Source organism: Gymnogyps californianus, chromosome 4, assembly GCF_018139145.2.
Source record: "Gymnogyps californianus isolate 813 chromosome 4, ASM1813914v2, whole genome shotgun sequence".
Classification (NCBI taxonomy): domain Eukaryota; kingdom Metazoa; phylum Chordata; class Aves; order Accipitriformes; family Cathartidae; genus Gymnogyps; species Gymnogyps californianus.
The window spans coordinates 65,465,336-65,479,972 of NC_059474.1; the positions used below are offsets into that span (position 1 = coordinate 65,465,336).

General features: G+C 39.6%; 1 protein-coding gene across 1 annotated transcript in view; it reads left to right on the plus strand.

The window, feature by feature from the left end:
• The window catches only part of PTPN13 (protein tyrosine phosphatase non-receptor type 13), a 129,893-nt gene that overhangs the window by 19,184 nt on the left and 96,072 nt on the right, over positions 1-14,637 (plus strand). The window contains 3 exon segments of the mRNA XM_050895323.1: positions 8,530-8,565; positions 8,568-8,648; positions 8,864-8,872. Coding sequence (XP_050751280.1) covers positions 8,535-8,565; positions 8,568-8,648; positions 8,864-8,872 — 121 coding nt within the window. The 5' untranslated portion in view covers positions 8,530-8,534.

Below are 14,637 nucleotides of genomic sequence, written 5' to 3' on the forward strand. Positions count from 1 at the left end.
AAGCTAAGCTTTCAAAAACCCACTCTAGAGTAAGTTTATCCATTAGGGAAGCTATCTGTTGAGCAATACTGGCTTAATTTGCACCCATTAAATCAGTGAAACTTACTTTCAGGGTCACTGAGTTTCTAGTCTGTGGCAATTTATGTCTTGGTGTTAAATATTTGATCATTATTCTTCTCAAACATTGGGGACTGATTACAAAGAAAATCAACTTCATAGTGATATGAAAAAGCAGTTACTCAGTACAGTTGTCACTACTTACTTGACTTGCTCATTGGAGCCTCATTGTCTTGTAGATACCTTTAAAATGCCACAGATGGTGGAAAGTAGTACTTATTGACTTAGAATAAGGCTTCCTAGTGACTCCATGATATTTAAATCATGTGCGTGCTACTATTTCTGCTCCTCTGACAGTAACTTTCATTCCCTCTTCAGCTGTGCTAAGAGCTGCAAGTGAATAAGGACAGGCTTCAGTCATGACCTTTTTATAGTATGTGAAGAATGCATAGCTCTGGCATGCAACAATGGAATAACTGCTGGACTAAAGCTGGAAGTGCCATTCTTAGTTTCTTTCAGCGTAGTCTGTCCTTGCTGTGGTGAAAATGCATGTCACCCACATAGACCTATCCACAGTTGTGTACCCCAGTGTACTTCATGAAGAGCATTACTGTCACTGTGCACTGAAAAAAGTATGGAAGGACACCAAGGAAGGCATCTTCATCAAGACTGCTGTACAGTCTGGAATTTGTCTGTCGTAAGTGAAGTTATATCATCGACAGTACATCACTACATCATAAAGTTATGTTGTCAGTAGCAAGATGTGTTTTGCTTGTGATTATTTCATGTCGTTAGAAGAGTTTCATCTGTCATGTGTGAATAAGGGTATTATTGGTTTATCTGCTATTTGAAAAGTGTTACTATTGCTAAGCTGTTTTGCAGTCCTGAAATTTCTGCTTTTCCATTTATAAAGCTTGTCTTAGTGACAGGTCCTCTGTTCCTACTTAGCAATTAAAATGAAAGTGGCAAGTATGAGAAACTCACCAAGGAGACATGCCTCTCCGAGGTGGAGCAGATCAACAGCAAAATAAGGGAGTTGCCCAAGGATCTTACACTGACAATTAAACTAAGAGAGGGATACGAGAGTCATGCCCCGATTTATGTGGATTAAGTTTACTTTGTAGTGATAATTATATACTCTTCTGAATACAATTTTAATATCAGATGTGAAACGTCAGCTACCCTGATGTATAAAAGAACATTCTACAGTTGTCTAGAAAACATGACTTTCATGATTATTATATACATTTTGGACTGGATTTACTAGTTTGCCTTAGACGAAGCCTCAGATAAACAAGTTTATCTGGTTCTGGTGATAGAGAGACAGAAGAGCAAGGGAAGGAGTCAGCAATAACCCTTGCTTGTCTTCCATTGCAAGTTCAGTCCAATGCCAAAAGCTGATTTCTTTCCACCTTCCAGGAAAGAAAGCAAGCACTTCTCGAGTAAAATAAACACTGCTTGCCCTGGAGGTGCGAGCCAAGATTCTCAATGTCACATTCCTCTGTCTTCCAGACATGGGAATATAAGACTGATTTAAGGCTTTGGAAGGAGAAGTGCTAACATCTCATCTGTTACAGTGAGTGTGAGAGCATCACTGTATGCTCAAATAAAAGGCCAACAGTGCCCTGTACTTCTGGGAGTGTCCTCATGTTCTTTGTGTTTTATCACAAATTTGAGCTAGTTTCTGTTCCTTTACTTAGGAGATTTGAGCTTAAGCAGCAAGCTATCAGTTTGAAGAGGAGATGCAATTTTAAAGAAATTTTCTTGATATAGTTTGAGGATTGGCCCAGGAGCATGGGACTGTTTGCTGACATTTCATCCTGTCTGCCTACAGGAGAGAAAAAGAAGAGAACATGGAAGGAAAAATGTGAGTGGAAGAAGCTAATCTCTTCCACAACTGGGGGGAGGAAGTTCTTTGGTGGTAATACTAATCTCTGCTGACCTCCCCAAAATGAAGGAGGAAGGAATAGTGCTTAAACTAAGATAATATTATTATCGGGTACCTGATTGAATGAAAAGCACCATGGAAGCGTGTTTGTTTGCAGAAACTTAGATTCGCATGATTTCTGGCAGCTATTTAGAGACTTAAAAAAAGAGGAGGGAGATGGGATTTGCATCTTGTGGCGCTTTTTGTCCCTTCTTTGTATCTATAGGGGAAGTGAAAAAAGTGGTCATGGCACAAGGGTTTGTTTCCTTATACTTAAAGACAATAGATGAGAATAATGTGCAGTAATTAACTTGAGAGCAGGATTCTAAAAAAAAAAAAAAAAAAAAATTCTTTAGACACAATTGACTTGATTAGCTTGTATATTTACCTTGATTGCGTGCTTGACTTGAATATTTGCAAATAATGCCTTATTTTGTGGACAGTCTATGCAAATTGGACCTGCAGCTATAGGAAACCACATTTTATGTGCACATATCTAAGTGTGTGCGTATTTCAAAATAAGGTTTCAAAGACTACTGAAAGCGCAAGCTTTCTAACTTGGCTCCAGGGTTCTGCACTTAAGCACAGTTTCAGCAACAGTATTATTGGGGATAAACTAATTGATAGATGCATTCCAGGTCTTCTTCAGGGGTGTAAGATGTGGGTCAATGTAAATAAATAGGATAGAGCCAGCATTCTGAAATTGTAGGGCATGGTAATGACTCCAGATACTTAGGTTCTGAAATGGGAGAGGCCAGACTTTCAAAACTGTTCAGGTATAGCTCCAGTTCGGTTTCACTGGGATTTGTGCATATTAAGTGCTTTTAGAAAGCACTTCACATTCAATGAGTGTTGAATAAAAGTGTCAGTGTTTTATTTTTAGGCAGCTAATCATGGCTTTAGAAAGGTGAATTTTAAGAGGTTCTTTTGGACAGAATGTGCTTCTGCTTTCAGGCATTTGTATCTACAGAGGAGAGGCCAAGAAAGGGCTCTTTGCTTATCTGCTAAGAGAAAAGTGCTCCTCAGAAATTGCCACTTTTTGCCTAAGTATACCTGTGGAGCAAAGGGGCAATAATGCTCGTATTCGGGACGGATAGTCAGCTAGCAGTATTTTATATGGGAGAAATAAGGTGGGTTTTTTCACCACAGAAAATATTTTGGATGTATATAGAGCCTAGAGCCTTCTTGCTGTCTCTTTTGTCTGTTTTAAATTTTGTCAAAGGATAAAAATGAATACCAGAGTATTTTATGTGATTATCTAGAACCTCTAACAATGTGTTTATATTCTAGATTTTTTTCACTGCTTCTAGCACATCTAAAAAAACCTACAGAGTGTGTGACTAGAGTGGCTGCTCTCCATGTTTCTTGGCAGTGTATTCCAATGAGATATCAAATAAGTATGAGGTACTGCAGCCATCTTAGTTAGCTGATGTTGTTAAAGCACAGCTTTTGACTTAAAGTTTTGGTTCTGAAGTTACAACATGGGGGAAAATGCTGATGCGGAAGGTAAGGAAAAAAGCAAGGGATATGTGTTACTAAAACCAAAACACAAAGTTGTCAAGCAACGGTTAAGTTGAAGCAGTTTAGCATTTTGACTTTCGGTCTGTTTTTAGGAACTTTTAAACAAAATTACCAATATTATAGTCTTTATTAAACACAGTTATAGCAATAGCTTCTTAATATTTCAGCTGGCAAGAGTTCAATAAAATCTGGAAAGAATAGGCCATTAAACTTTTCCTAATTCTTGGTTGGTGTTGGAGACCTTCAATTTCAAATTTAAAATGTGTAAGGAAAAAAGTTGGTGGTTGGGGGAGATGAGAATTTTGAGCATTTAACTTCTGTGCTACATACATAAATATGTATGCAGTGAGGTGTTTTGAAAACTTTGCAAGTGGTAGGAAGAAAAATAAGTATATACCTTGCAAATAGTCATTTTGACAGTATTACTCGGTGTGAGGGGCTGCTCCTGTTGTGCTTTCCCTCTTACCTTGGACTGAGAAAGTGTCAGGCTGCCTCATGAGCTATGTTGGCACTGCCTGGATGTTCCATAGGTGTTGTGCTTTTAACACGGGTTGTTGGGACTGTAGAGCGTAGGGGCGAGGAGGTTACTGAGCTTGCTTTACAGGGAAGAGACAGAACTACCCATCCCACTCATCAGGGAGTGTATAAGTTGTCTGCCTTAGAGGGAGGAGCTGGCAGTTGGTCCTCATGAGGTAAACAGGCTTTTTAAATGAAATGTTTGAGATATGGGAGAGGCCTTTGGCTTAAGCAGCATTCTTTCTTGGAACTGTGCTGCCTGTATGGCTTAGGGCTGAATGGCATGGAGAGTGAGAAATTGCACTCAGGGCTTGTTGATACAAATTATTTATACCTGAATTTACTCTCTTGTCCTGGAGCGAAAAAGAACTGCCTCCACATGATGCAACTCCTTTCCTGTGGAAATTGTACTCCTGTATGGTCTAAGAGTAAATTCTGTCCCAGAGCAAGCAACCTGGAAGTAATGTTCGTGTCTATGCTTCTCCAGTGTTAACTATTTTAATTTGTCCACTGTCTTCCTACATTGCGTTGTGCTCTCTGCTGTGTGAATGTCCCTTTTTGGATATTCTGTGGCTATGATCTTGTGTGGTTTTTGGATGTATGGGGAATCTATGCCTTCACAGTTCATGCTGAGTTCATACCACCTAGCCCTTTGATGTGCCTCCTGATCATGACTGCACATGGACTTCTCACCTTGTCAAGCAAGGTGCAGAAACAGGATGTGCTTAGCTTTGTAAGCCTCCCGATCTCCAGCTAAGTGTCAGTGTGACTTCATATTAAGATGCCACCATAATGCTGTCCCAAGGAAAGAGGAAGAGAACTCATCCGTAGAAGGTGCACCTTTCAGTGTTCTTTAATCTGTCCATTTTTATTACAAGGAGTGAAAGGAACAGGGCACAGAATGCCAGCACAACAGATCTTGCTTACCTTAAATGAAGAGGAGACAGGGAGAGGACTCATTGCAAGAAAGTGGCCTGACAGGAACCTAACTAAGAGTCCATTGAGAACTTTGCCAGTGCATCTAGATTTCTTTGTCAGTCAGCTTGATACCCTGAAAAACACAGGGACTGCCAGGAGCATCTTTGGGAGTTTGAAGCAGACTAGTTTGTACCGTTAGTACAAGAGAAAAGTCTCAATTTTACTTGCAGTTTTGTGTTCTGTCATTTTAGGCCAATACTATTCAGCTTTCCACTCACCTTCTCTCTTTGGATTAGCCCCTCTTTGCTGAATTGAAATCAGCTAAAAGTTTACCCTTAACGGAGATAACTCATCTTTACTCTGTCTTCTCTTTCCTGCATTGTAAGAGGTTGCTGTTCTTAGTCTGTTGTCCCCTGTTGCTATCACCCAGCTTCCTTTCTCTGAGTTCTTAGCCATAGGAGTTTAAATACACATTTTAAATGGCAATTCATTTTAGTTGGAAAATGAATGTTATACAACTATATAGCCACGGACATAACTGCAATTAGAAGGCTAAGATGTGAAGATAAGCAGTCTGTATAGTTTTGATATGGTATTCTACAAAAGCTTTATATGTTTTTCTCCTATATAAATTACTTGATACTGTCATTATGTTGCAATCTATCAAAATGTTCAGGCATTACACAAACCCAAAAGCTTTTGTATGTATTGAGCACATCGCACTTCAGCTTCTGTATTCACAAAGGACCAGACACTATTGAAGGCTCCCAGAATCTAAGGAGACAGCAAATTTGGAAGAATTATGCATTGCAAACATCATTCCTACAAATTTCTCCTTTTTCCTTGTGAAAAACATCCATTGCAAACAAACTGGTGGGGAAGAAGTATGTTTTGAGCCAGGCACTTTCACTGTCAGCTTCATTGTGTTAATGGTGCCTGGCTGCTAACAGGTGGACTGTACAGATGGAGAACTCTGGCCATGCATTTACCTGCAAACACTTCGCCCCAGCTTGCTTCAGTCAGTTCCTTGGTGACAGAGAACCATTTCATGTAAGCTTCTTTAATTTTCATAACCAATGTGTTGGCCTGCTCTTTGCTGTGACAGACACACTGCTGCTTCAAGATAGTTTTGAGGAAGAAAAGTTACAAGAAAAGTTACCGAAACAAAGTTACCAAAGAGTTACTGAAACAGATACGCTTCAATCAAAGTCCCACTCAACTCCCTACTTGTGCTATTTTGCATGTGGCTGTCTTTGTAATGATTGATGTTTTGTTGTATTCTGCTTGGGCTTTCAAAACCAATTTGAAATGTTTTGGGTTTATTTGTCAAGGTACAAAGGTGTCTGTAATATACAAGCTGATCTTGTTGCTTACGCTGCTACAGCTGAGGCCTGCATGGCTGGGTGGATAGTCATACACTTCTTACTGTGATCAGGAAATTGTTTTCTGTAGGATTCTTTTACTGTTGATGTAACATGTTTGGGAATTTGAGCTGACGTGCTTATGGTCTCTGTAGTGATGTTAAATAGGGAATCGGCTTATATCTGCTATAGAACAGTCCACACTATTATTTAATCACAGCTGAAAGGAATCAGAATTTTGCAGGATGGAGAAAAGGGGAGTGGCAGAGAAGGATTTGCGGGGGGATTCTTGTTGGTGGTGTTATGCTCCTATACTTCCTTTAGAATATTTAGCACAAAAAGTTTTCATTTGCAGATCATATATTTTTAGTCCCTAGGAGAACACGAGACCTTTTAATCTGAATAATCCAGTTTGATTCTAGATGTACATACTGAAATTTGAGACAGTGCCGTGAAATCACAAAATTCCCTGGTACGGATGATAGACCAGACACTGTGCCAGGTATATGTGAATCTGATACTGACTAGAAGCATGTTTATCTCTGGCTTTCCATCCATTTATTGCAAGTCTGTATTGGTCCCTAGCTTTCCATTTTGAATGGTGTATTTATTTTTCTCTTCAGGGATTCAGATTTCATTTTTCTTTTAAATGTGGTCTGGATCTGTTTTCCCTTCCATTATCTTTTGATGATGACTTTTGAACCTTAATTGTTGAAAATATATCTGGCTTAGTAAATATGCAGCATAATTGAATACTAGAAACTGCAAGCTGTGAAGTAAGGAAAAATAAGCTGTCTGTGATGAAATGCAGCCAACAATATGTAATTTTTCAATAGCGTGGTATAGAATTCTAGCTGAAAAGGCTCTGGGTAGTACTTCAGCAAGTATCTTCAAAGCCCATGTTTTCAGCTAGAAACTGTAGAATATTCAGCCCTTTATATTGCCATTATATGGGTATGAGCCTGGTTATCTGGAAGTAAAAAAAACACGGAAGGCGTGAAACTGCCTAGACAGTTGGGAAACTAAATCTAGTCAGCCTGTCCTCATTGCAAATTGTTAGATTAATATCCATGAATGTACATCTGAGCCAGGATTGTACGCTAATGGGGAGGCTCCGGCTAGCTGGTTGGAAAGGAGGGGGAGGAACCTCCAGCAGTACCATTGGGTCATCTAAAGCTGCTGATATCAGTTACTGATCTCGGGACAATGTGGATTGCTTGTGGAACTGTCTTTTCAGTTTCCAGCAGCAACTTTGGAGCCCTTGAGACCTAACAAACTTGTCACTGATGATTGACGATATACCTTAGGCTCTTACTGCAGCTCACTGCCTCAAGATTTTATTGTTTGGGCTTTGGAGAGAAGCAGAGAGAGAAGCTGCATCTCAATCAGAAATATAAATTGGCATGAGTGCTCAGTCTGAGAACATTTAGTGTCCATAGAAAGCTGAAGTAATTAAGCAGACACATGATTTATTTGCTCCTGAGCTTACCAAAATGATGAAGCTTTGACTTTGCCAGAATGTTTAGGGATGCGTTCTTCAGTTTTCAAAATGGTTTTGGTTTTGGACAACTGAATATCATATTGTGGTATGGTAAAAATGGTTTAACTCTTTGAAAAACTATTAAGGCCTGACCTCTTTTAGCTGGGGAAGGAAGTCTTTATTTGTTTTCTGGGGATATAATATGTAGAGTGCTGCTAACAGGAGATAACTTTATCAGTTCCACAGCTAGCTTGCTTGCTTGCATGTTTGCAGGCAGTACTTATTATTTGGTCATGAGATAATATAAACAGCCCTGTGAAAATACATTGGAAGAAGAGCAGCTTGACTGACTTAAACTTGTCAAAATAATGTTAATAGCTGATTTCCATTAATAAACCTGTAAGTACTAATCATTCTGTCTTTTTTTTTTTTTTTTTTTAAACAGAGCAAACTCTTGCCCATAGCATATGGACTAATGCCAGCTTGTTGAGTTTATTGATTTAGTAGCCTACGATATTAATATGGATCATTGTTGTCTTAACCCAAGTTTTTTTTCTTCATAATAGTAGGTGCTCAAAGTTCTTTATCATCATGGTGAATGTTTTGTAGTATTTATATTTGATGGGTTCTATTAATGTTAGTGAATTTTTGTGACTGAGAGTTGAATGTGGGTTATTACTACTCGAGTACTACATGCAAGAAGAAAATAACCCTTATGCATTCTTAAATTCGTTTGTCTTATTTCCCAGGTAACATGCATGTGTCACTGGCAGAGGCTCTGGAGGTTCGGGGGGGCCATTGCAAGAAGAGGAAATATGGGCTATTTTGAATCAAAGTGCAGAGAGCCTTCAAGAACTGTTCAGAAAAGGTAAGCATTTTTAAAGACTGATACATACAGAACTGGAAACATCTTGGTTATGTTTACATGTCGTATAAGTAAACTCCCTTGTTCTTCCTAGGCTCTAAACACAAATAATAACTTGCTCCTAGGTTATCTTTGGGTAAACTGCCTAGCTGCACCCCAGCCCAAGGGATGTTTTCAACCATCGCTTCATGTTCTGTCAGGACCCGCAGCACGTTCAGTTTCATGTGGTGACAAATTCACTTTGGTAGGAAGCTACCACAGAGTCTTTGCATTATTTTAGACTCATTGAAATGAGATAGAAACATAGAAAAAATAAGTCTGAGACCATTGGAGCACTTTGGTCCTGAAGGGGACATAGAAATGGGTACAGTACAGTGCAGTCATGACCAGTCTGCTCTGAAGAGATGTAGCCTCAAGTGAGGCAAAGGTGAGCCACTGAAAACTTGACCATAAGGCTAGGTGTCATTCCCCAGAATGCAATTAGCAAGACACATATAGCTACTGAGAGGAATGTGGTGGCTTGTTGTACTTTAAAGGAGTAGACCTAAGTATCTCTTCTCCCCCATCCCCCCAACTTAGTAGGCTCTAAGTTGAGCATCTGCAATACTGCTAAGAATTATATGTTTTAGCACTAGGTCTAAGTATGGAACCCTTCCTCTTCCTTATGTTTTCCTTTCTTTTCTTTAAAACCTGCAAATCCTTAAGCCCCTTCCCTGCCTTTTTTGCTTTTTATAGCAATAAAAGCTTAACTCGAATATTGATCTTTGGTGACATCTTTAACCTGGCCTCAGATAGAGTCTATGTTGCCATGATGCATCTTAGTATTTCAGCAAATTTATGGGAGTCATCTCCTTATAGCCAAGCATGCATATCTGAGCTTATTCAGTTTTATTCAGGAAAAATCAAAAGCTCACACTTTGAAAATAGCCATTGTTTTGCCATGTTACTATGCAAGGGGCACATCTTCATTATTGAGGGCAAAATCTGTTGTATTTTTTGCATACGCTTGGCTTACAATTTCATCAGGATTCAACATTTAATTTGTTTTGGGGTTTGGTTTTTTTTTTTTTTTTTAAGATTTGGTTTAGACAATCTGTCAAGTCAGACACTAGGTCTGCTCGTACATTGCACAACCTCTGAAAGTGGTCTCTGTTGGATACTTCACAAAGACTCCAAAGAAGGCAGATGTGGGCAGAAACTGCCATATGGCGTTTGATTTCTGATCAAGCTTGACTTAGCATTATAAATATGAAATTTTATCAACTTCTCCGAAATACTTTTTGGTGACAAATTATGGGTAGTTTTGATATCCCATACAAATTTCCCTTTTCCCCTTAACCAGCAAGCTCACAGCCCATGCATGGTAAGAAACGTTTGCTATTAGGAATGCTGAGTTTATTGTTGCAATTTGACTGACTGTCCTGTCCCGTCCCTCTGCTTCTTGTATTGCAAGAAAGGGAAAGCTGGCATCTTCTTTCCTCTCTCTTTCTCTCTTTGTTGTCTCTCAGAGAGAATCAGAGGAATGACTTTTTTAAGAGGGCAACTGGTTGAGACCAAGTGAGACCTTGACTAAAGAGAGATCTTGAATGATTAGAGGTTTACTCTTGTATGCTTTACAGGAATCAACGCATTGAGCTTCATCTTGAAATCCACCTGAAAGATCACAGTAGCATGAGTATGTAGTAGTGAAACCACTTAAGACATTATCCTAGGTCTAAATTCTTTTCAAGAAGGAAGTCTCCACTGAAAATAAGAGCTCACCCTTTCTCAGCCTGAGAGTAGTGCAGAAAAGAGTTATTGTAGTTGCTATGAAGGCTGCATGCAAGAGAATGAGAACAGTCAGCCCTCCTTCAGAGGGACAAGTACTGAAAGATGAGAGCACAAAATGGAAATCTGCCCCAGGACTTCTGGTGTGTGCCTTTAAGGTAGGGGAATGTTTGCCAGCCAAGACTGGCTAAGGTGGCAGAAGCTTCTGGTCTTACTTCCTATCAGTGAAGACCAAAACACAAAGTCAGATAAAATCAGTGCCAGAAGAATCTGTCTCTTCTTGGGGATGAAGCTGTTTTGTTGATTTGTTTTTCTGCTAGTTCAGCAAACTATTTTCAGTTGCATGCTATTAATTAACCTGGGATATAGCCCTGTGGTAGAATGCACTTCAAGAGACACCCAAATGAAAGAGCTTTACTATGTAGCTAAGGTTGACAAAGGCAATCTAATTCCTCCCAGCAAGATTAGGATAACCAGACAGTCTTTAATGAAGATTTGGCTTCACTAAGGAAACAATCTAGAAACCTTTTTTGGTCATCTTGAATAGCAATTTCTGTGCTGGCTTGTAAAGATGTGTTGCAGAGATGCAGGAACAGAGAATGCAGACGTTCCTGTAGGCTTGTCTGACTCAATTTTGTTCTTTATTTGTGGAGGACTTGTAGCAAACGGAGGATCCTAGAGAGATCCTGTTTTCCTTGGTCAAATTTCAGACCTAGCATACAGCATAGAAGAGCTATTCTATGGCAGAGGGTGAGTTTCCGAAATTTTTCAGAACTGACCAATTGCTCCTGGGCAGAGGGCAATGAGGCAAGCTTTTAGCTTCTGCAAGTTCACAGCATGCTCAGCTCTGACCAGTCTCAGAGATGCTCTTTTCCTCCTTGTATAGCTCTGGGGTCCCTGAACATGTTGTTCTGTAACAAAATCTAAGCTTTGATGAGCGTTTTCTATATTAAGTTTCTTTAAAAACAAAACAAAACAAAAAAACCCAAGCATGTTGTTCAACAGTCTGTCGTCCAACTGTTTTAAAATGAGGGGGATAAAAAGGCCATGGAAATCGTCAACTCTTAAATTGCTATCTGTTGGCAACCTCCCCACACCAGTCCAGCAACCACACACACTTAAAGGGATTACCAGCCCAAGTAACCATTTATTTATTTATGTAATCCTGGTAGAGTTTTGGTAGTGTGTTTGAAGTTGAGAATCCTTGCTATTACTCCATCAACTGAGAACGTGTGTTTCAGTTAATTTGTTACTTAAACTACTTTCAGGAAATTAGGGAAAAATGCCCAAAACAAGCTTCTGTTACAGATTGGATGACTTCTTGATTTATAAAAGTTGTTTTGGTGAGTCTATCTTCTTATCCATCAAAGCACTGAATAAAAGAAGCACAGAATGAAAATCCATGTCTTGCATAGTTAATCACATATCACACCATGTCTAATTCAGTGACTGATACAGAAATGTGCATATTTTTATGCCTTTTTGTATTTACAATTCTAACAGGTGTTGAACTCTTTAAAAATACTTTATAAATTGATTTCAATCATTATAAGCAAGGAAAGATTAGATTGAAATGCCCAGTTGCTAATCACTGATTTAGAAGATGAACTCTGGTAGCTGTCTTGTCAGCATATTATAAGCTGTTAAATGGGGGAGAAAGACAATCTAGTACTCAGTTGTAGATCTGACATCAGTTGTGCTAGTGACATTGAGATTAATCTGGAGATTTGAAAAGGCCGATACCAGACCTGCCCTTCTCTTACATCTGTTTAATTATCTGCAATAACTATTTTGTTGTTGAGAGGGTGTATCAGCTGTTTCAGACATGTTATATCTTGTACTCAGTACTCCATGAGGTCAAAAGAACAGGTCTTTGAAGTGAAGTATCTCAAATGTGAGCATGTAAGTGTAAGGAGCATGCTGTGCTCTCTGCTGCTGAGCATTATAAACCAGGCATCCCTCTAATTTGGTAGGTTTAACTGGAAAAGATTTATCAAAACTTGAAAGTGGGAAAGACTTCATATGTCACTTAGGCCACTCCTGTGCTAAAGCATGTATTGTGGATTCTGAAAATAGCTGGACCTTTTGTTTCAAGATGTGTTTAAATGGAGGGGGAAGAGAAGGGGAAAAAGAGTCTGATAATAGAAAGGCAGGTTGAGCAAAGAGAGACTTTACAAATAGACTGTCTTGCAAATTTGTATATGGGAAATGATTTATGTAAAGAAAAGTGATATCATCTGAAAGTGGATGTGAAGGACAATTGTGTTTCTTGGGGACCTGTAAATCTTGTCGACAGTCATACTATTGCATCTGCTTAGGTTGGGTAAGTGTAATGAAAAGAAGGAAAGCGCAGTGTGAAATGTGTTGATGGGAATTAGTGGTGGGTCCCAAGTAGTTGTAGACCTAGTTGGGATGGAGGGGGAAAAGGATTGTTTTGGTTGACAAGAGGGAAAATGCAATAGGAGGGGGAAAAAAAGAAAAATCCTCACTTTCCAGCCACTCCTTGCTGGCAGGTGTTAAATGGTTGTTTTTTCCCTTTACCGATAACTGTTGAGGAACGATTTTTTCTTCACCTTCTGGTAACATTTAATCTTTTGGTTGCTGAGAAGGAAAGAGATCAGGCTTTTGTGGGTTTTGGTGATTTTTTTTTTCCTTTTTTTTTTTTTTTTTCTTTTTTAAACACCCCCACCCCCACCCCAAGTGAGGCTCAGTTACTACTTGTGTTCTTTCCAGAACACTCTGCTGGATGTGGTCAGGGTAACAATGAAGTGTAGTGTGGCATTATGCTCACCGGGGAACATCTCAGGAACAACATGGGTGATCTCAGAAACTAATTGTTCATCCTGTTTCTTACTCCAGTATTCTCAGGAAGGAGTAAATTTCAGTTGGCCTCTCAGTGTTTCTCCCTGTGCTGCTGGTTTTCAAGTTGCTCGGTATCACATCAGAGCTCTCTGCTCAGTCCCATCCCTTTGTGCCTGAGGGACAGGGAGCAGAAGCGCTGGAACTCTGCTTCCCCTGCACTCCAGGCGGGCAGGGACATGCTGCACCAGCTCAAAGGAGTATAGGACTTACAGCGTAAGCGGTCCCTTGCGCTGGCATAATCCTGGCCTGTCTGGAGACGCATCGGTGGTCTGCCTGCCTCCAACCTGGCCTCAGCATAAAAATCTTTAGGTTCCTTTGTGCTGGGAGAAATCTTACTTGTCTCAGTGAGGGCCATGGAGCGAAGCAAAGAGAAAGATGAGATGAGTGTTGAAAAACTTACGTATGTTTTTGTGTTGTTCTGTGCTTTTTAAAGGTATTTCTTTTGTGTCCTGAAAGAGCTGAAATGTGTATCACTTCTGACCATTTTTGCTAATGGCTGTGGCCTAAGAGAGATGTAGGAAAAAACAAAACTGAAGGAGCTTGAATTGTATATGTAGTTTGGGAATTCAAAATTACCTACCATCAATATTGTCAAATGGATCCATTTTAAAGTTCTACCTGGACTTACTGTCTGTTATAATGTGGTGGGGTTTTCTGGTCTTTGGCTACTTGTATCCTGTTAAACCATGTAAAGGACTGTTTTAAAAGTCTTTCATTTGTTTGGCAGATGCTATGTAGCTGAAGATTATTTCAGTTTTTATTGCATTTAAAACCAGTTCACACTCTTGCTTTAAGTAAGACCACACTATTTATCTCTGTCTTGGCACCGCTTGATAAACTGTGCTCTCACAAGTGTTGTGTTACCAAGTTGCATAGTTCTGGAGTTAACTCAGAAGGCTGGCAGCTCTAGCACAGTTGAAGGCCTACTGGATACGAAATTGACCAGGAGCCATATCCTGAATTCCAGTGTTTCTAGAAAGAGAGGTTTGAAAATTTTTTTTTTTTTTTTTTTTTGTCATTTTCCCCTGTATTTTGGGGAGTATGTTTCCCTTATGTCCTGGTTTCGGCTGGCATAGAGTTAATTTTCTTCTTAGTAGCTGGTACAGTGCTGTGTTTTGGATTTAGTGTGAAAATAATGTTGATAACACCCTGATGTTTTAGTTGTTGCTGAGTAGTGCTTATCTTAAGCCAAGGACTTTTCAGTTTCCCATGCTGTGCCAGCAAGCAGGTGTACAAGAAGATGGGAGGGAGCACAGCCAGGACAGCTGACCCAAACTAGCCAAAGGGGTATTCCATACCATGGAACGTCATGCCCAGTATATAAACAGGCGGGGGAGTTGGCCAGGAGGGGTGGATCGCTGCT